Source organism: Equus caballus, chromosome 28, assembly GCF_041296265.1.
Source record: "Equus caballus isolate H_3958 breed thoroughbred chromosome 28, TB-T2T, whole genome shotgun sequence".
NCBI classification, from domain to species: Eukaryota; Metazoa; Chordata; class Mammalia; order Perissodactyla; family Equidae; genus Equus; species Equus caballus.
The window spans coordinates 31,120,155-31,142,509 of record NC_091711.1 but is presented as its reverse complement, the minus strand read 5'-3'; the positions used below and the strand labels follow the sequence as shown (position 1 = coordinate 31,142,509).

General features: G+C 41.7%; 1 protein-coding gene across 2 annotated transcripts in view; it reads left to right on the top strand.

Moving 5' to 3' along the window:
- The window catches only part of GNPTAB (N-acetylglucosamine-1-phosphate transferase subunits alpha and beta), a 76,525-nt gene that overhangs the window by 45,752 nt on the left and 8,418 nt on the right, over positions 1–22,355 (top strand). For both annotated transcript variants that reach the window (XM_014736772.3, XM_070254341.1), the window contains exons 8-18: positions 7,014–7,175; positions 7,583–7,762; positions 7,956–8,126; positions 9,646–9,769; positions 11,090–11,293; positions 11,961–13,069; positions 15,452–15,651; positions 15,872–16,091; positions 16,800–16,913; positions 19,842–19,927; positions 20,183–20,281. In XM_014736772.3, coding sequence (XP_014592258.3) covers positions 7,014–7,175; positions 7,583–7,762; positions 7,956–8,126; positions 9,646–9,769; positions 11,090–11,293; positions 11,961–13,069; positions 15,452–15,651; positions 15,872–16,091; positions 16,800–16,913; positions 19,842–19,927; positions 20,183–20,281 — 2,669 coding nt within the window. The remainder of the gene's footprint in view (positions 1–7,013; positions 7,176–7,582; positions 7,763–7,955; positions 8,127–9,645; positions 9,770–11,089; positions 11,294–11,960; positions 13,070–15,451; positions 15,652–15,871; positions 16,092–16,799; positions 16,914–19,841; positions 19,928–20,182; positions 20,282–22,355) is intronic.

Here is a 22,355-nt window from a genome sequence, read left to right as displayed (position 1 = left end):
CTAGATTAGGGTTAAATTATTTCTTAGTCTGCAGTTATTTTTAAATAGATATTATATCCCTCCTTTTCGTGAGTTACTTTTAGTTCTGATTTGGGCAGATAAAACCATAGATTAACATTCATTTCAGCCAATGTTTATTTGGTTTCTTAGCGTCTTAGCTATTAGTTCTAGAATTATAGACACATGCGTATCTGTACTTTTTTTTCCCCCAGTGGAAAATGAGAAAACTTTATTTAAAAACCTTGTAGAAACCCTAAAGGAACAAAAAGCCATATTCCATAAATTGTGGCACTCAATATCCCAAAGCCGTCAAATGGCACCCTCAGTCCAGGCCAAATCTTAATGGACTTTCCAGGAACTGGGAAGCTGCTTGCAAAGCACTTATGGTTTTTCTTTGTTGAATTTTTTTTTCAATAACATAATTTTTTTTTATTAAGATTATGATAGTTAATAACCTTGTGAAATTACAGTTGTACATTCTTATTAGTCATGTTGTAGGTACACCACTTCACCCTTAGTGCCCTCCCCCGACTCCCCTTTCCCCTGGTAACCACCAATCAGCTCTCTTTGTCTATATGTTAGCTACCATCTACGAGTGGAGTCATACAGAGTTCATCTTTCTCTGTCTGGCTTATTTCACCCAGCATAATACACTCAAGGTCTATCCATGTTGTTGTGTATGGGACGACTTTGTCCTTTTTTATGGCTGAGTAGTATTCCATTGTATATATATACACCGTACCTTCTTTATCCAATCATCAGTTGCTGGACACTTAGGTTGGTTCCATGACTTGGCTATTGTGAATAATGCTGCGATGAACAGAGGGGTGCATGTGACTTTTGGAATTGCTGATTTCAGGTTCTTAGGATAGATACCCAGTAGTGGGATGGCTGGGTCATAGGGTATTTCTATTTTTAACTTTTTGAGAAATCTCCATACTGTTTTCCATAGTGGCTGCACCAGTTTGCATTCCCACCAACAGTGTATGAGGGTTCCTTTTTCTCCACAACCTCTCCAACATTTGTCACTCTTGGTTTTGGATATTTTTGCCATTCTAACAGGTATAAGGTGATATCTTAGTGTAGTTTTGATTTGCATTTCCCTGATGATTAGTGATGATGAGCATCTTTTCATGTGTCTATTGGCCATCCGTATCTCTTCTTTGGAGAAATGTCTGTTCATGTCCCCTGCCCATTTTTTGATTGGGTTGTTTGATTTTTTGTAGTTGAGCTGTGTGAGCTCTTTATATATTATGGAGATTAACCCTTTGTCACATGAATAACTTGTAAATATTTTTTCCCAATTAGTGGGCTGTTTTTTTGTTTCAATCCTGTTTTCCCTTGCCTTGAAGAAGCTCTTTAGTCTGATGAAGTCCCATTTGTTTATTCTTTCTATTGTTTCCCTCGTCTGAGGGCATATCTGTACTTTTGACTGTCAGCTCAAATTTCTTAGGCAGAAAGAATGACATTCCTGATTCTATTTATATAATTCCAACTAAAATAAATTTTTTTTTAAGATTGGCACCTGAGTTAACATCTGTTGCCAATCTTTTTTTTTCCCCCTTCTTCTTCTCCCCTAAGCCCCCCAGTACATACTTGTATATTCTAGTTGTAGATCCTTCTGGTTGTGTTGTGTGGGACGCTGCCTCAGCATGGCCTGATGAGTGGTGCCATGTTTGGGCCCAGAATCTGAACTGGCAAAACCCTGGGCTGCTGAAGCAGAGCGCACAAACTTAACCACTCGGCCATGGGGCCGGTCCCCTTTTCTTTTTTTTCCAAGTAAGATAAATTTTTAAAGGAAAGAAGATTCATGACGTGTCTCCATTCTCTGCTCAGGGTTGACTGGCCCATGTCTCTCTCTGCTGCAGCAGCTCACCGGTGCATCTGCTGGTGGATGGGTGTGTGCTGCCAAAGAATGCCGCTCCAAGTACTGGTCGATCCTTCAGCAGGCTATTTTTGGGTGACATGGAGTGGTATCCACAGGTAGAGGTAGGGTGGGGTAGCAACTTAATTGGACGAGGAGTACCAACAAGTTCTGTGCATGGTGATACCCCTTTCCATCATTCATTCACCCAGTTGGAGATTTATTTGGATTCTCAGACTTGTCTTTGTGGTGGCCAGCACCTCCTCAGAGGGTCAAGCTAATCATCGGTAACATTCATTGCAGGTCATTGTGCTGATGCTAACACCTGTTATCAGCTTCAGGGATTGGGACTTCTGATTTTTGGAGGCTAGAGAGAAAATGAGGAAGAGGAAGAATAGAGGCACTGTGTCAGCATTCGAGCCTAGTTCTTCAGTGACTCTGCTTCGTTAGGTTCTTCTTCCTGGTTTTATTATGAGTACCCTGAGATAGAGTGTCCTGTCATTGGGTTCCCAGTCCACTCCTAGTGAGCATTTATCAACTGCCTGCTCTGTGCCAGAGACTGTGCTCAGGATAACTGGGCAAATAAAAGCACTTAAGTAATTTTGGGGTGTGATCACTGCCAAATAAGTCTTTATACAAAGTCCTGTGAGAACACGTGAGTTTTAGTCGTACTGGGGCCAAGGAAGGCTTTGCGGAATAGGAAACAATTTAGCTGGGCCCTGCACAGAGCAGCCATTTTCCCAGCAGAGAAGGGAGTGGGAAAAACCATCCCAAGAACAAGAAGAGGGAGCCGCTTGAGCAAAGGGTAGATGGTGGAGCTAAGTGGTGTTTTCAGAGAACCAAGGCGACTATTCCAAGAGGCGCAAGCCCAGGCAGGGATGTTGCTGGTGCGGAGACTGGGAAGATGGGTTGAGGCCAGATTGAGAAAGATCTCCTGGTGAGGAGCGTGGACTTTATTGTGGAGGCGGGGGACGTCTCTAGGAGGAGGCGGAGGAGCCGATCATTTCTAAGAACACAGCAGGGAAAGCTGTAGCAGGTAGAGATTAGACAAGAAGAGGCTGGAGGCAGGAAAACCAGTTCAGCCACCCCTGCCATAGCCCAGCAAGACATTCGGGTTAGATAAGTGGTGAATTCAAAGCCGTGGTGCCCATGATGAGGATGGTTCTAGAAATAGAACCTCAACGCGACCCAGTGACTTGTTAGCTCTCGGAGGAGAGAGAAGGAGAAATGAAAGGGGAAGTGGATGTTACTAGTGAGATGGAAGTGATGGCATTAACCACACTCAGAGCTTCAGTGGGAGAAGCAGGTTTTCGGGAAGGAAACCCAGAGCTCAGTTCAGGGTGTGTTACATGGCGTGTGGGAGGAAAGGGCCGTTAGACACTGGACTTCAGGATCTGGATGGCTAAACCATTTTGCCCTTGGAGGCTCCTCTGGGAGGCCTTTGCCAAGGCCTGTGGCATCCCAGCCATCTGGGGCTGAGTTTGTCCCAGAGACCCTCACTCTCCTGCGAGCATCTCAGGACAAGTATTTACGCCTCTTCACCTTCTACCCTAGCGATCACCTCGGGGCCTGGCACTTGGTGCTGCTGGAGAAATGCTGTTGAAGGAATGAGCAAAAAGAAAGGCTGTGACTAAATACACCTACCATATACAATGTCCTGGAATATAAAAGGAAACATTTCAGCAATGCGATTATCCAAAGGAGTCATTTAGGGTTTTTTTTTTTTTCCACTGAGGAAGATTCTCCCTAAGCTAACATCTGTGCCATCTTCCTCTATTTTGTATGTGGGTCGCTGCCACAGCATGGCCGCCAACAAGTGGTGTAGGTCTGCACCCGGGAACTGAACCCAGGCCGCTGAAGCAGGGCATGCCGAACTTAACCATTAGGCCATGGGGCTGGCCCTTCATTGAGGGTTTTGATACCAAGGTTGTATACATACAACTACTTTGCCTTTATCATTTTGTTTGGAGGAAACTCAGAATCCCCACCCCCACCTCCAGGAGCAGCAGTGGGCCTTGAAAATGGTTTCATTTGCAAGATAATAGATTTCAATTTATAAAATCTTTTCTGTGGACTGTAGTCTTACAAATCAACAATCTTTTCTAATAAAGCTTTTTAGTTTGAGAGACCTTGAGTTGACTCCTTTATGATCTCATTAATTGCCCTCTCTTTTATCTGTTGAGTTTTTTGTATGTGATGGGCACAGAATTCACCTTTTGAGAAATCAGATGATCCATGGTCTTTATTTTCACCTCAATCTAAATCATTCTGTTTTTAGACTTTTTGATTCATGGTAGGTTTTTTGTTTGTTTTTATTTCTGTTCCCTTCTTCTTTCACATATGTTAAAGCAGGTGGAAAGCTTCCCAAAGCTGTCAAGTGCGATCCCACGTTCAGGTTAATTCAGTGATAGTGGTTGCTGAGTGGGTGTGCAAAAGAGGTGGAGAGCACAGATGCGTCCTCCAGCTACTTATAGTATGGTTTGGAAGCAGAGTGTGTGCATAGGATATATTCAAGCAGCAAAGAAAGATAGTGTAAGATTGGCTATTGAAGAGAGTAGTACAAATGTTGAGTTGGCATTTAGAGACAGGGAAGGTTGTGGATCAGAGACGGGGAAGTTTTCACAGAGAAGAGAGTCTTCACGGATCCTTGAAGCCTGCCTAGGTCGTTTGATTTGACCAGAAAGTGCAGGCAGGATGGGAACAGCATGTTGTCCTCCCTGGACTTTCTGCCCCTCAAACTTCTGTTCAGGGTATGTTCAAGGTCACAGTAAATTGTAGTATGTAAGTAATATTGTACTAATGCCCCTTCTTTTGGTGACTGCTCTGAAACTATCTTAGGCATCTGCTCTTTTTTTTTTTCTTTCTTTTTTCCTGAGGAAGATTATTGCTGAGCTAAAATCCATGCCCATCTTCCTCTATTTTATATGTGGGACGCCATCTCAGCATGGCTTGATGAGCGGTGTGTAGGTCCGTGCCTGGGATCCGAACCTGCAAACCCTGGGTTGCCAAAGTGGAATGTGTAAACTTAACCATTACGCCACTGGGCCGGCCCTGAGAAACTTTTAAAGTATTTAGATAAACATATAATTTCAAGTGAGAAGCTATATATGGAGGCAGTTACCCAAGCCAAGACCTCCAGCCTTAGGCACTTACTACAACTGCTTTTCCTTACTATCTCCCGTCTCTCTTCCTTCTGGCATAACTAAGTAAAGTGTCAAGGATCGGGGTGCCATCTAGTGGCCAGCAGAGGGTACTTCATCCCCACCCTTTTCACCGCTTACAACTTGGTTACAGCAGCAGAAAATCATTTTCATACATGTAAACATTCCCTTAAGCTTTTTACTTTTCATCTCTCTTCCAATTATTGTATAGTTACCTTACAAAAATATCTGTGACATTTCAAAATAGAGTTTCAGAGTAGAAGCAGTTTGGATAGAAGAGATTAAGATAAGGGTATTTTCCCAATAAATTTTAAATTAAATTAGAATATTGAAGTCCTGCGTTTGCTTATTCTAGAATAGTGATTTTTGCACTCCAGGGAGCCCTCGGAGCTGTTGTGGGAGGCAGGGTGGGAGGGAGGGTAGGGGCAGGGGAGGCTGGGGGTGGGTCTGAGACTCTCTAGGTACCCAGATAGAAGGATATGTGCCCTGCGTGGCCTGCCTTCCATCTGCCCCACACACCCAGGCGGGATGGTGACAGTGGGGAGAGCAGGCACCGTCAAGGTGAAAGAAAGTAGTCAGTCAGGAAGACAGTACACACGTGTGTAGGTACACACATATACCCACACCCAGTTTGTAGTAAGAGTTAATGACCTACGTCATAAAAAGGGGGAAAGATGTAAATGAAATTCTAACTCTAAACTCCAGGTTTGGGCCGACATAACCTCAGGAAACTCTGAAAGATGAGCTAAATCTAGTCATGTAGCATAGACAAGAGCTCAGCAGGAGCCCAGAATAATTTGTGTTTGCTCTGTTTTATAAATTAAGAAAGAGACCAGCTCTGTTAGAAGAGCCGGTTCAGCACAAAGATTTTGCTGTCCTCGAATAGTGGTTTTCAATCCTCCCCCCTTTTTTAAGCTCTGAAAGCCTCTTTTTATCCAAAGTTGTACAATGCAGAGTTAGAACATTGAACAGATCAAGGGTGGTGTGGGCTCTGGTAGAGGCGGGGAAGTGTGTGTGTAAAACATGTTGATGTTTGTGATGGTCCCTCTTAGATTTATGATTGCGTTGAGAGCTTTACCCCAAAAGGTGATTTTCCTGTGGAAGCACTTCAGGCAGCTTTGCCAAAGACATTCCTCTCAGGTGTGGGGCGCAGAAGCTGTGCGGACACCCTGCTGGCCATTGTGCTGTCCACCAGTCCCAGCAAAGCTGCACTGCAGGGTTTTCCCCAGTATAAGCAGATTGGAAATATTCTAGAACAAAGGTCACAGACTGGTGACCAAATGTATTTTGCTTGAATGTATGACAGTTAAAAATGTTTGAGCCAACATGGAAAATTGGGAGATTTCATGTAACACTAGGGGATCCTGGCCTCTCAGGAGATCTGCCGGCGCTTGTGGATGTTGAGGAGTGGCTGCACCTTCCAGACACGTCCTGAGATGTCCTGTTGGCCACAGCCCCACCGCTCCCTTGTGTTCTTAAATACCTGCTCTGTTCTGTTCATTTGGGAAATGTGTCTGGCTTGTTTGTCTTTTTTTTTTGGTGATATTGGCTTGCTATTTCATATATATATATGAAACTTTTTTTTTTTTGAGGAAGATTAGCCCTGAGCTAACGTCTGCCACCAATCCTCCTCTTTTTGCTGAGGAAGACTGGCCCTGAGCTAACATCCGTGCCCATCTTCCTCCACTTTATATATGGGACACGTATCACAGCATGGCTTGCCAAGCAGTGCCATGTGTGCATCCGGGATCTGAACTGGCGAACCCTGGGCCACTGAAGCCGAACATGTGCACTTAACCGCTGCGATACCAGGCCCGCCCCTATATATGAAACTTTTAGTCTCTATATAATATACATCTTATAGATACTATATATGGTATATATTTAATATAAATTCTATTTAGAGATTAAAGCTCAAACTGGGAATTTAAAGGTGTCTCTTCTTTGAGACATGTTTTTCCATATGTAACCCTGTTGTTACTTTGTAGTTGCAGTTGTATTCAGAGGCCAGTGTGGCACTTCTAAAATTGAATAACCCCAAAGATTTCCAAGAACTGAATAAACAGACTAAGAAGAACATGACCATCGATGGAAAAGAACTGACCATAAGTCCTGCGTATTTATTATGGGATCTGAGTGCCATCAGCCAGGTGAGGGAATCAGAGATTCTTTTAAAACCTGAATTGAGGGTTTCGAGTGTTAAAGATTTATAAGTCACTATATTAGAAGAAGGAAGAGGACTTGCAGAGACATGAGTTGATTGGAACTTTTCTGATTTTTCAGCCACTGCTACTGGTTAATATTAATTGAAGTGAAATAGAATCAGATCCAAGAACCTTTTCTAAAAAGTATGTTAAAGAAATGCTGTGTATTTGTGTTGCTGTTGTTATTTTAAATGTGCTGAGTTGTTTGCATTTTTCTGTAGTTTAAAAGTAGGACTTGGTCTTTAAAAGTCCACCAGAGCGCCCTGAGAGCAGAGGGCAGGGGCCAGACGGGAGGAGGAGGTGGTATGATTTAAGGGATATTTTGCATCTTCATGTGCCAATGTTTTTCTCAGTCTAAGCAAGATGAAGACGTTTCTGCCAGCCGTTTTGAAGATAATGAAGAGCTAAGATACTCACTGCGATCTATCGAGAGGCATGCACCATGGGTTCGGAATATTTTCATTGTCACCAATGGGCAGATTCCATCCTGGCTGAACCTTGATAATCCTCGAGTGACAATAGTAACACACCAGGTACACCCGAGGCTGTGGTTTCCTTTTCTGTCTCTTTCTGTTCTTTTGTTTATCCCTAATTTCATTCCGTTCACCCTCCTCACCTCCATTTCCACCTCCCTTCCTTCCTTCCAAAAACAAGGGCAACAAGAAAAACTCTAATCCCTCCTCTTTTTCTCCTTTTTTTTTTTTTTTTTTTGTTTTTTGTTACAAGGATGTTTTTCGAAATTTGAGCCACTTGCCTACCTTTAGTTCACCTGCTATTGAGAGTCACATCCATCGCATCGAAGGGCTGTCCCAGAAGTTTATTTACCTGAATGATGATGTCATGTTTGGGAAGGATGTCTGGCCAGACGATTTTTACAGTCACTCCAAAGGTCAGAAGGTAAGTGCCTAAGAGGAAGGGATGCCTAGCTTGAAAGTCACTTACAAGTTATAAGGGGGAACTCAGGAATCAGCATACATACTACAATATTCAAGATTGATCAAATAAGCGTTTTTGAGTGTTTAGCCCAGGGGGGTTACTACTAGGAAACTACTCCTTCCTAGTAGTTTCTTTCTTTCCTACATCCTCAGACACCCAGAGCTCTCTGACTCTCTAAAGTTTTCTACTATAACAGCAGCAGAAAAAGCAAAACTGCTATGAAACTCAAAGTCGTGATAATGATGTCAGCAAAATGCCCAAGATAGAAAGTTAGCTCAATTTTCTGCTTAAAGACTTGAATGCAATTTCATTGAAGGCAGCCAGTCTCTAGCTTTGAGAGGCAGGATGGAGAAGTGGTTGTGAGCACAGACCCAGGAGCCAACTGTTTAGGACAGTCCTGGGCAATGGCTTGATGTTCTGTGTTTCCTGTCTGCATAGTGGGGAAAATAGGAATACCCTTGTAGCATTGTTAGAAGCCTTTGTTGATAAGTTGGAGACTTATCACCATAGCTTATAAGTTATACAACTTGGTAGCCACTTTTTCTCTCGCCGTGTATGCCACCCCAGTGTGCTCATTCTCCTGTTCCCCTGTTCGGTTCAGTTGCCTTGTGTTAGATTGTAGAGCTGCAGAGTTGAGCTGTGGCTCGACAGGGGAGACACACAAAATCAGTGACTGTGTACAGTGATTTCTGTGCTGGCAGGTGCCCTGTGTGCTAAGGAGTAGGAGCAGGGGAGGAAGACATCAGACAGGGATGGGGAAGAATTCAGATCTGAATTGAAGTGAACTTTGCAGAACAAGTAAGACTCAATTAGATGAAGAAAGACATTCCAAATAGATGGAATGTGCAAAGGCGTGGAGACTTTTAAAGGGGAGTGTGTTTTTTTAAATGATTTTAATTTAAAAAGTAACCATGTACTGTTATTACTCACTTTGGAAGCAGGCAAGTTCATAACTCAGATTGCTGAGCTGATTAATTCGCCAGGGCTTTATGCATGGAGATGAGGATGTTGAGAGTTCATCTGCAACTTTTCTCAGCCCTGAGACGAGATAATGGCACTTCTCACAGAAAAGCAGTGGCTTGTCTGGTATCCTTTCCATCTGCACACTTTTGTGCTTGCATTTAAGTCTGTCATGTTGCTATTTTATTTCAAACTAGATTATAAGGCCATGCTGTGAGAAACTAATCCACGCGTTGAGCCCCCGTCTGCTCTCCTCGAGTGATGGGGAAGAGTCCTGTGCTCAGGAAGCATCCCAGCGGAGCGGGGCTTAGGGAACTACGATGTGGGCAGCAAACTTAAGGCAAAATGTGCCAGGGAGTACAGACAGCCCTGGGAAAATGATAGCCCTTTGTAGAGACTCAATTTTTTTTTTAAAGGAATCCTCATTTCTTTAAAAGATTTAAAGGAATCTGACACTTTCTGAGAGTAAAAAGTGTCAGAAACCTGAAAGCATTTTATTTTCTCTCTGGTTTTATCATAGGTTTATTTGACGTGGCCTGTGCCAAACTGTGCTGAGGGCTGCCCAGGTTCCTGGATTAAAGACGGCTATTGTGACAAGGCTTGTAATAATTCCGCCTGTGATTGGGATGGTGGGGATTGCTCTGGTAAGGATGTGTTCAGATCTAATTTGTTCATGTTTGTGGAATTTTTTCCATTCTTAATTATTATTGAACATGTGCAGTGACTAAACATTTTTCACGTATTAAAACAATCCCGTAGGGCCAGCCCCGGTGACCTAGTGGTTAAATTAGGCGTGTTCCGCTTCGGCGGCCCAGGTTCAGTTCCCAGGCCTGGACCTACGCCACTTGTGTGTCAGTGGTCATGCTGTGATGGTGACTCACATACGTTAAGAGGAAGATTGGTAGCAGATGTTAGCTCAGGATCAGTCTTCCTCAGCAAAAAAACACGTCAGTCAGTCAGTAATCATAAACTCTCTGGAGGGATGACTAGTGTCCCCATATGGCCCAGTTTATTCATATTATCCATTGTTGAGGGCTTTTTTCCCACATTGACCCTGCACTTGAAAATGCCTCTTATTATTATTTAAAATATGAAAATCAGGAATACCCTTAATTATGTAAGCTCAAGAGCAAGAATCCCTCTAAACTGTTCTTGTAGGAGCTCCTGGCCGATGGCTCTCAGCAGCAGATTGCTGTGGGTCAGAGAGTGGATGCAAAAGAAAGAAACTTCTCAGCATCTCTTCTCCCTTTCTTACGTGCTTATATTTGGACTTGTTGATGATAAGTTTTCACATTTATTTATTTCCTTTCAGTTTATAAAGCATGTGAATTTATAAAGCATTATGTATTATCCACTTGAATTTCTTAGTCACCTAAGAAAGAGAGAGTACGTGTGCAGATATCATCATCCCCATGTTCCATGTGTGGAAACAGATTTGGAAAAGTGTGGAGTGTTGGAGGAAACAAAGCTTCAAGCTCTGTTTCGGTCAGATCTGTCAGACACACTTTTGAAAAACACAGGCAGCTGCAGGGAGAGAAGGCAGACGTGCAAAGTGATCTGTGCAGTCCTGAGAACTCAGCCCCTGATAGAGCGGTAACATTTGATAACGAGGTTGGCACCCCTAGTAGGACACGTTTTTGTCTGTTCTGACAGTCGCAGTCTTCAGAATAATCTCCCCCCCATCCCTGCTCCTCCGTACACATCTGCACATGACCCCTTGAGCACCTGTGAGGTCTGGACAGTTAGTAAGTGCCGAGGCCTGGTCACCCCGTGCCCCGTCCACTGTCAAGGGATGCCCCCTTTTCAGTTTGTTTTCTTAAGCTACATGAAATCTACTATAGAATGGGGTGAACCTTTTCTGACTGAAACACATCAGTCTTGCAAACACTATTAAGAAATAAGGAAGTGTCTTTCTTTCAAGATTATCAGCACGGCAAGATTGCGTTTTCCTCCTCCCTCTACAGGTAACAGTGGAGGGAGTCGCTATGTCGCAGGAGGCGGGGGTACCGGGAGTATTGGAGTCGGACAGCCCTGGCATTTCGGTGGAGGAATAAACAGTGTCTCTTACTGTAATCAAGGATGTGCGAATTCCTGGCTCGCTGATAAGTTCTGTGACCAAGCCTGCAATGTCTTGTCCTGTGGGTTTGATGCTGGCGACTGTGGGCAAGGTATATTTATTGCCATAAAAACATAATGAGAATAAGGGGATAAAAATCCTTGATACGTAGAGAGGGTTTTAGATCATTATTGTTATTTAAAGTAGTTATTTTCTGTGCGTCCCTTTCCCAACCTTGCATCTAAACTAGTTGTAAGTTAAAAGTAAGAGAAGGACGTAGATCTTTATGAAACTGTAGACACTAACAGTAGCTATCTTTTCCTGTTATGTTTCAGTCTGATATTTTTTCTTTTTACTAAGCAGATTTACCGTAGTTGAAAATAGATGGTAAAGGTTTAATTTGGAAACAGTAAAAGACCAATAATTCATTACGTAAGGATGGTTCGAATACTGGATCTTGTTGATAGCTTATCACCATTTTGGCAGAAAGTTGTATTCTTTCAAATGGACAAGATCACGGAAGTCTGTCACTGGAATTCGCTGTCTAGAGTCGTGCCGTGTCTCTCTAGTGCGTCAGTCCGCATTCCACGTTGATAAGTGATTGCTTCAGATAGGAAAAGGAACCCCATAGCAGGAGCTCTTGTGTTAGAATTTCTCATTGTTTTGAAGTCAATTTAAAGTAACTCTTAGAAAGTGAAGACTCAAACTCTAAGAATTACAGGAAAAGGGGAGAAAAATGCTGAGTTTTTTAAAAGTTATGTTTGTGTTTTTTCCTCTAGATCATTTTCATGAATTGTATAAAGTAACTCTTCTCCCAAACCAGACTCACTATGTTCTTCCAAAAGGTGAATGCCTGCCTTACTTCAGCTTTGCTGAAATAGCCAAAAGAGGAGTCGAAGGCGCCTATAGTGACAATCCAATAATTCGACACGCTTCTATTGCCAATAAGTGGAAAACCATTCATCTCATAATGCACAGTGGAATGAATGCGACCACAATACATTTTAATCTTACATTTCAAAATACAAATGATGAAGAGTTCAAAATACAGATAACAGTAGAGGTTGACACAAGAGAGGAACCAAAACTGAATTCTACAACCCAGAAATCTTACCAAAATTTGGTTAGCCCCATAACACTTCTTCCAGAGGCGGAAATCCTATTCGAGGATATTCCCGAAGAAAAACGCTTCCCAAAGTTCAAGAGACGTGATGTGAACACCACAGAGAGATTCCAAGAGGAGGTGAAAATTCCCCTGGTAAATATTTCACTCCTCCCAAAAGAGGCCCAGTTGAGTCTCAGTAACTTGGATTTGCAGCTAGAACGTGGCGACATCACTGTGAAAGGATACAACGTGTCCAAGTCAGCCTTGCTGAGATCATTTCTGATGAACGTACAGGATGCTGATGTAAAAATAAATCAAGCTGTAATGACAGGTGGAAGAAATGACAGTTTGGAGGCCACCCCAGAAAAACAGATTCACAAAAACATCTTGCCGGACAGCTTAGGAGCCTCTCAGAGATTAGATAACAGGTTGACTTTTCCAGCAGTGACAGTAAAAGTGAATGGCCACAACCAGAGTCAGAATCCACCCACAGATTTGAAAACCAAAGACAAATTTAGATCTGAAACTCAGACCCAAAAAGTAGGAGGTGGAAGTCTGTCAAAAGAAAAGTTCTTATCTCTGATTGTTCCACTGGAAAACCATGTGTCAAAAGAAAAGAAAATCACAGGGAAAGAACAAGAGAAAAACAGAATGGAGGAAAATGCTAAAAATGACATAGGTCTTAATGAAGTCTTACCTGGAAGAAAATTGCAACATTACACAGACAGTTACCTGGGCTTTTTGCCATGGGAGAAAAAAAAGTATTTCCAAGATCTTCTTGATGTAAGTTACATCCAGCCTATTTGTTCCCATGCTCAGGAAAAATAGCCTTCTAAGTGATGATAATATAATAATAGCTCTCATTTATTCTGTACTTCCCTCTGCCGGTCACTGAACTAAATGCTTTTCTTACATGGTTTCATTTAATTGTCCCAATAACCCTAACAATAAAAATACTTCACGAGTATATGGACTGTTGTTATCTGCATTTTGCACTTTAGGAAACAGCCTTAGTGTGAATGAGCGAGGGGTTCAGCCAGGGCTACCCTGAGAAGTGGTGGAACAGGGATGGTATCTTTTGCTTACTTGGCATGTTGAGATTTCAACAGCTGCTTTTGTGAACATTGTGTGAGGCAGATCGGATGTTTTTCCACCTTTACTGATTGAAAAATCCAGGTGCCATTCGTTTTCCCAACATCACAATAGCAAGTCAGTGTGAGCCAAGCCTCACAGTTGGAGTGCTCTGCCTCCAATACCACGGCCCCCATGTGCCTGGTGTCATTTATACATCTCCCAAGTGCGGTCACCGGGCTAACTGCTGGGGAGTGCAAGAGGATTAGAATGTAGTCGCTGCTTGTGGAGGCTCAGAGCAGGTTGAGAGGACAGATTTGTGGGCAGATAATTATAGCAATGTGACGAATGTCTGTTGAGGGGTGGACAAGGAGTCCAAAGGGAAGATTCCATAACTCTGCCTAGAGATATTGGGGAAGGCATCCAGGAGGAGGTGCCCTGTGAGCTGACCTTTGAAGGGAGAGTAGGAGTTAACAGACCAAGAAAAATCCTGTGGTCCAGGCTGGATAGTGGAGAAAGCACGGCCATAAGTGGATGGTAGGCTGGGGGAAAGAGCATGAGGAGGGGAACTGTGTCTTATTTTTCTCATTGTCTTTGGGAAGTGTCTCGCACCTGGCCATTAGACATTTACTAATTGTTGAGTGAGGGACTGCAGGTTATTGCCTAGGTTTGCTTCCTCACTTTCCCCTCTTTTCTCTCCTTTTTTTTTTTTTTTTAAAATTTGGTTTTTGAGGAAGATTAGCCCTGAGCTAACATCTGCCGCCAATCCTCCTCTTTTTGCTGAGGAGGACTGGCCCTGAGCTAACATCCGTGCCCATCTTCCTCTGCTTTATACGTGGGACGCCTACCACAGCATGGCTTTCCCAGCGGTGCCATGTCCGCACCCGAGATCTGAACCCGCGAACCCCCGGCCGCTGAAGCGCAACGTGCGAACTTAACCACTGCGCCACCGGGCCGGCCCCCCTCTCCCCTTTTTTTTAAATTACAAAAGCACTTTAGGCTAGTGGCAAAAATTGCAAGCAATGCAAAAATATATATATATAGTATACAAGAGAAAGGTCTCTCTCCTTCCTTTCTTAATCTCCCTGTTTGAGATGATCACTACAAATAGTTTGGTGGGTGTCCTTCCAGTATTTTTCTATAGATATACAAACATATAAATGATCTAGTTTCTGTTGTGCAACAGGGAAATTACACTGTACATAAATTGCTTTGAGTTGCCCTTTGATTTTATTGGTATGTAGGCAAACTGCCTGGGTCAGTGCCGTTGTTCTTCTTAAGAGCTGCCAGTTACTTCCAGTGTTTTTCCATTACAAATACGTAGTATTGCAGTAAAGATTCTTGTACATACATCTTACTCTTGAGGAAGTTTTTATTTCTGTAGGTAGAATTGCTACGTTAAAGGATGTGGTCCATACAAAATTTAGATACGTCCTTCTAAAGTGTTGTTGCACCGCTTCATACTTCCACAGTGTACAAGGCCGCTTATTTCTCCACAGGCTAACCCACACCAGTTATCAGTCCCTTTAATTTTTGTCAGTTTGACAAGCAAAAATATTTCATCTTCTTTAAAGTATGCTCGTATTCTTTGCCCATTCATTCAGTTTCGCCTCTTAGTGGTTTTGATAGGGTTCATTAATATATTATTATGTTAACAATATTATATGGGGAAACCAATTTTGCATTCTAATCATTGTGTTCAAAACTCAAGTACTGCTTTGATGTCACCGACGGAAATAGTTTGATATTGAAAGTACTATCAAATTTATTTCTAAATAAAATTTTGAAATGTTGCATTGGGTTGGCTATGAAACCTCATGGTCGATGACTAGTCCTTGAAGAACACCCTATAAATAGGCCTCAGTCACCCAACTGTTGTTCTCAAGCCAGTGCTGGTGACACTTTCTCTGAGATTCAGTTTAGTCCTGCTCTTAGGATCCTTAAAGTGACCTGTTAGTGCTCGTTTCATTTGCCCCTCATGGACAGTTAGTGACTGTTAATTAGTTAGGGACAGTTACTATCACATTATATAAAACTACCTTTATCTCTTATTAACAGAGTACCCAGTGCACTAAACATAATGCTGCGTTTCAGGAAGAAGAGTCATTGAAGACGCAATTGGCATACTTTACTGATAGCAAACATACTGGGAGGCAACTAAAAGATACGTTTGCAGATTCCCTCCGATATGTAAATAAAATTCTAAATAGCAAGTTTGGATTCACGTCTCGGAAAGTCCCTGCACACATGCCTCACATGATCGACCGAATAGTTATGCAAGAACTACAAGATATGTAAGTCTCTGTCGCGTCTGAGTTGCTTGCATGTGCTCAGAGCTCAGGCTGCTTGAAGTGTACATCTTTGCTGTGCTAAATTTACGGTTCTAATACTTGATGACTAACATGTTGAGTATATCATCTAAATAAGTGGGAAGGGAAAAGGTTTTTAACTACACACGTTAGGTACTGTATATATTTTGAATATCCAGAGCTCATTATGTGTTTTATTGGACAGGTTCCCTGAAGAATTTGACAAGACGTCATTTCACAAAGTGCGCCATTCTGAGGATATGCAGTTTGCCTTCTCTTACTTTTATTATCTCATGAGTGCAGTTCAGCCACTGAATATATCTCAGGTTTTTGATGAAGTTGATACAGACCAATCTGGTGTCCTATCTGACAGAGAAATCCGAACACTGGCTACCAGAATCCACGACCTGCCATTAAGTTTGCAGGTGTTGTATTGTTAGGTTTTTTCCCCCTAAACCTTGTGACATTTTAAATGAAACTTTTAATTTTGATACTTTCTCTTTCTGCCCCTCCATATTTCAGTGTAATCCAAGTAAAAGTAATTCTTAATATTTAATGAAGGTGTTTGTAGCTAGTCCATTTTTAGTGCCAGAATTAAAACCAAACTTGAAGGTCGAATTTTATGAGATTCCTCTTTTGAGGCTTTCTGTGGGGATTGCTATTATATTATCTGGAGAAGAGGCAGACTGTATCTGCACATAAGATTCTTGTGACAAGTTCATTCATGGGCTGCAGGTGTGGCCGACTGGAGATCTCGGCCAGACCCATGGTGCTGCACGGTCCCCTCCATGGTGGCGTTCACTAGTCCCAAGAGCAGGAAGCCCACTAACGGAGAGTGCGCCGAGGAATCTAGCTGCAGGGCGTCCCACGTGGTGATCCCCGGACCTTCTGATGTGAAATGGTGTCTCGCACTCCAGTATGGTCTACTTTGAGACAAAGATGAAATATTTATGTCTGTATTGTCTCATTCTGCTCTTTTTAGGGTGTCTTTATCTTAAGAATCATATAATCAAACTCTCTTTGAAGATAATATTTAAACAAATTTTGGAGACTTGCATAATTTTTAGTTTTAAGCTCACAGTCGTTACTTGTAATGTACATAGCAGGTTTATCCTTTTGGTTTTCTCTGTTAGGATTTGACAGGTCTGGAACACATGTTAATAAATTGCTCGAAAATGCTCCCTGCTAATATCACTCAGCTAAACAACATTCCACCAACTCAGGAAGCGTACTATGATCCCAATCTGGTAAGTGGCATGGTTCTGTATTTAAAACAGAAGGTATATCCTTACCAGGTGTTAGTTAGACTGTTTTTTATAGCACTTCAAAAACTAGAAGCAGGCTGTATGTTTATAGGGGTTTGGTGGAAAGTAGTAGCACAGATAATCTAGAAACACTTATGTCTTACTTTGGAATATCTTTTTTCTCCCTGATGGATGTTATGCTAATATTGAGATTAATTGCTCATATTCCATAAGCAGACATCCTGTTCTCTAAGGGTGGTGAAAGATAGTGCACAGCATTCTCACTGGCCTGGGAGAACAATCCTGAGGTTAAACATTAACCAAGGAAGTAGTCATCAGGTGGAATACCATCTTGCATCAAAGCTAAGTTGTTTGGATACTGGCACTTTGTTGGTCTTAACAGTAGGGGCAGTGGATTGTGCGCATATAGCTACATTGGAGTGCCACTTGGCTGAAGTGATTGGAAGACTGTTGATTGTAAGATTCATCCCAGTTTCAGAGGAATAATGTAAAAAAAAATATGCATTTAGAATTGATGGAACAAGGGTACAATACAGACATTAATGTGATGCTTACAGTCAGTTTTTACTGATATTTGGAAAAATGTTTAAAAAATAAGATTAGGTGGGGAAAAATAGATAGTACCACATACACAGTATGATTTGGACTGTGGAAAATCCCCAAATACCTTCACACGCTCACACACATACCTACCTCCAAAAAGTAATGGAAGTGACAGTAGGTTAAATCATAGGTAGTTTTTAATTTCCTTTTTCACACTAGTATTTTCCATATTTTCTATAATGAATAGCTTTTGCTTTCATAATTAGAATAAAATTATTTTTAAAAATTTACACATCATGCAAATATTCAAGTCATATATAAATAATTTATAATTGATTGCAGATAAGACTTATAAATGAATGCAGAGGAAAATAATAAACTCAATTAAAAATCTGATTCCTGGAAGAAGGAAATCATTCATTTAGCTTTCATTGTACATGTCAGGGACTGTGTTCCTCACTTGTGTTCTCGGAGAGCCCTGTGAAGGCTTGCTCATGAGGAGACACTGGGTAACGAGTGGCAGCCATTGGTGAGAGAGGTCAGCAGAGCAGCTGTCGGAACATGTAGACAAACTCTAAGCATTGCTCATTGCACGTTGGTTAGTTTAGCATATGTCGTGGGTTAGTATGTAGACGTGTGCCACTTAAAGCCAATTCTCTAAATATGCTAAAATGTAAAACTGCGAAATCAATCAAGTTGAGGTAAATAGAGGAAGAAGACCTGATGTCAGTCCTAAGGGAGTTTGCTCTAGTGGGGTAAGCAGGGATGAATCAGTAGGTCGAGAATGAGACTTAGTTCTGAGTTGTGGGTTCATGGGAAGCCACCTTCACTTGCCTTTTCTGGTATGTTCTTGGTGGGCAACCCCAGAGCGTGGCTAGGACAGAGGAGGAAGAAAGGAGAAAGTGTGCCGGGCTTATCAACCGTCCCCTCAGCCTGTCTCCTTAAGCAGCCCTCTTTGGTCTTCACTGTCTCCGGGACTGTATGGTGATTGTGCTGGCCGGTTGCTTTAGCGGCCACTGGCTTCAGCTCAGGCTTCAGGGAGCTTTGCTAGTGGCGTGGCCTATGTTAGCTCTCACTCAAGACTGCCCTTTTGACCACCTGGATTTCCACATCTGTCCTTTCGCTTGTCTGTCTTTCCTGCCCTACTTTTCTTTCTCTTGTGAGCTTCAGGTTCCAGTAAGACTTTACAGTTACCAGACCCTTGCGCTTATATGGGACTTGCAGAAGTGTGTTCTTTTCTAAGGAAGATGCTGTACACATAGAAAACAGTTCTTCATCTTGCCCTGTTACAGGCACAGTGAAAGAATATTGAGGAATTTTAGTTTTCTTTTGAAATGTATATATCTTTGTTCATTAACAGAATAATATTTTAGTGTTTGCCAGATTTTTGGCATGAGATTTAGAATCAGCAAATATCCTTTGCATGCTGAAAATTAAGTAAGGCTGCCTTACTAATGATTATAAGTTAGTCGTGAAGCTCATGCAAGTAAACTGTTTAAAGCATAAGTACAGTTATACTGGCAGCACTAGTTAACGTTACTCCAGTGAACTCTTAGCCAAGGTGTTGGCTTCATTACCATAATTAACTGTGATTACACATAGGATAAAAGTATTTTCTAATTAGACTGTAAGAATGACAAGTTAGCCTATGAGTATGATATAGTTCCTTATAGGTTATGTTAGAAATTTATTTTCTTTCTGAAAAATATTATAACATTAACTTATGAAACTGTTTTAACAGGTAGCGTGTAGTAATGTGTGATTAAAATAAAACTTTACTTACAAAAGCAGGTGATTAGTCTATGGGCCACAGTCTGTCAATTTGATTTTTTAAAATATTCATCTTGATTACTGAGTCTTTTGATACTCCCTTAAATTTTGCACCTGAGGTGAATATTTTACTTGCTTTTCCCTAGTTTTAGCCAGCCCTGGTGGTCTAGTGGTTAAGATTTCCAGCTCTCACCACCTTGGCCTGGGTTCATTTCCCAGTCAGGGAACCACACCACTTGTCTGTTGGTTGTCATACTGTGGTCGCTGGGTGTTGCTGTGATGCTGAAAGCTCTGCCACCAGGATTTCCAAATACCAGCAGGGTCACCCATGGTGGACAGGTTCAGTGGAGCTTCCAGACTAGAAAGAAGGATCTGGCCACCCACTTAAGAAAAAGTTGGCATGAAAATCCTGTGAAGAGCAGCAACAGAGCATTATCTGATACAGCACTGAAAGGGGAGAGGATGGTGTGAAAAGACCAGCAGGGATCTTTGGTCGTTCTGCTGTGCACGGGTCGCTAGGAGTCAGAATCCACTCGACAGTACTGACTGCCGCCACCCGCGTCTTGGCCCTAAAGTAATGTCTGTATTTTCTCACAGCCCCCAGTCACTAAAAGTCTGGTAACCAACTGTAAAGCAGTAACTGATAAAATCCACAAAGCGTATAAAGACAAAAACAAATACAGGTAAGTAGTAGATACATTTTGTCTTTGTTTAGTTTAAGAATAATTGCAAAAGTCTAGTATTTCATAATTTTCCAATAGTTTATTAATCATTCTTTTAAATTCTATGTGAGATTGTTTTCTTTAGTGATGTTGAAAGATTATGTCATTCTTTGAATGTTAAGTCCATTATGTCTTATAAAATGCTTTTCTTAATGAAATTTTTTGTTTCATATCCACATAAATATTTAAATTCTTTAAATATGTTTTGATAATTAGGTTTGAAATCATGGGAGAAGAAGAAATTGCTTTTAAAATGATTCGTACCAATGTTTCTCATGTGGTTGGCCAGTTGGATGATATAAGAAAAAACCCCAGGTACTGGTTTTTTTTTAATTAATAAACTTTATTTTTTAGAGCACTTTTAGATGCACAGCAAAGTTGAACAGAAAGTACAGAGAATTCCTACAACTTTAAAAATTATCTTTAATCATGCAAATAAACATGAATACAAGATAGTAGGACTGGAAAGAAGGGAGTGACTTATTTCTGTTTGGAGCAGATGTAAATGCCTAACGGTGGAGGTTATGTTTGAACCGGGGGTTGACTGAGAGAAAGGAGCTGCACGTTGAGATAGGGGTCCTTCCTTGCAGAGGGACTAGTACCAACTTCTAAGAAATGGTGACACGATCTGTTCAGTGAGACTGAGGGGCGGACTGCATCATGAGGGATGTGAAGCCAGACAGCTGGGACTCTCACAGCGTTTCTAAAAAGCTGCTTCCAGAAAAGTTGTTTTAGTGGTTACATTTATCTTTGCAATTCATAGTTCACATTAGCTTCTGAGGAAAAAAGAAATGCTACCATAAATGTGAAAATTAACCCAGTAAACTCCAGTCATTCTTTGGGGATGAATAACTGTTCTGGTTTACATTAGCCTTGAAACTTTCCAGCCTGGCCCCCTAACACTTACCTTACATCGTTTGATAAAATTGATTAAAGTTTGCATTTTTGAGTTTTGGACTTTAGTGGGAGATAGTTCTTTCATCTGTTTCCTGAAAGACTATGGCATATAAAATTGAATACGTTTCATCTGAGTCTTTTAAATGCTTTTGGAAGTCTTCAGTTTCTCCTCATTTAAATTATGAATCTAATTATATAAATGATCAGAGATGTAAAGTTTCTAGATATTTTAAAGTCAAGTTTTTTTCCTAAGAATGCATTCTTGTTGAGGTGGGACAGAAATTGGAATTTTAATAAAAATAAAAATGTCTTTAATGCTTATTTAGTTTATTCAATAATTCAGTAAAATACTTTATTTCCTACAAAATAACGGGTATTTCCTCCAAGCCAGGCAAACACAGAAGCCATAATAATTAGTAATCACCCAGCCTGCAGCTTTTTTGCACATGCTCTTCCCTCTGCTTGGAATGCCCTGCTCTGGTTTTCCTAAATAACTTTAAGAACCAGTTTCAGTATTTGCTTTTTGCTTCCCCCGTCCTGTCGATATGCTCGCTCAGGCGTCAGTGATCTGCAGTAATACCATCTGAGAGTTTACAGGTTTTACCTGTACCCTGTACTTTTATGTCTTTATGCCAGTTTGAAAGTTGCTGGGTGAGAGAATTCATAGACATCTTCTGGTACTAAAGGGACAGGGTTTTACTAAAAAGACACATGGCAATCCAGGCTTCTCCAGCAGTGTCTGCCAGTCCTGATACTTCCTGTGACCCGGAACAGATTTTACCATTTGTAACTCTTGTTTGTTTGTTTTGTTTTGTTTTGCTTTTAGGGGGGCTCATTGTGAGTCAGGAGTGGAAACCAGTCTCTGACTTAAACTTTAAGGACAGGTTTGTCCCATTAACGAGGACTCTGGCATAGGCAGTATCCAGGTTTGCTTTTCTTCCACTCACCGCCTCGGCTCTGCTGCCCCCCTGCTTGTGTTGGCTTCATCCCCAGCCTGGAGATAGGGCAGCCCTTGCAGTTCCTCGTGTCCCTGCAGACACAGCACGTCCGGAGGCAGAAAGGGATCGCTTCTCTCTCTGTGTCATGTGTTGTGCCCCCATTCTGAAGGAGAGGGATTTGCTTACACTAGTCGGGAGCTGCCTCTGGGTTAAGGGTGGGGGTCACCTCCCTTTGAGTCAGCTCATGGGGGAAGAAATACTGAGCAAAGTGCAAGTTCTCTTTGGAAGGAGAGGGAAGTGTTTGCTGGGCCCCGAGCCAGGTTTATTTTCGCTACCCTGTATCCACACACACCCTTTGTCTCACACATGCACTTTTTTCTTCAATTTTCTCCAACCTTTTCAAAAATTTGAAGATACAGAAAAATTGAAAAAAATAGTACAGTAAATCTCATAAACTCTTCACCCAGATTTTTAAATTGTCAGCATTTTGTTCTATTTGCTTGATCTCTGTCTTCATCTGTCTACACACACACACACACACACACACACACACA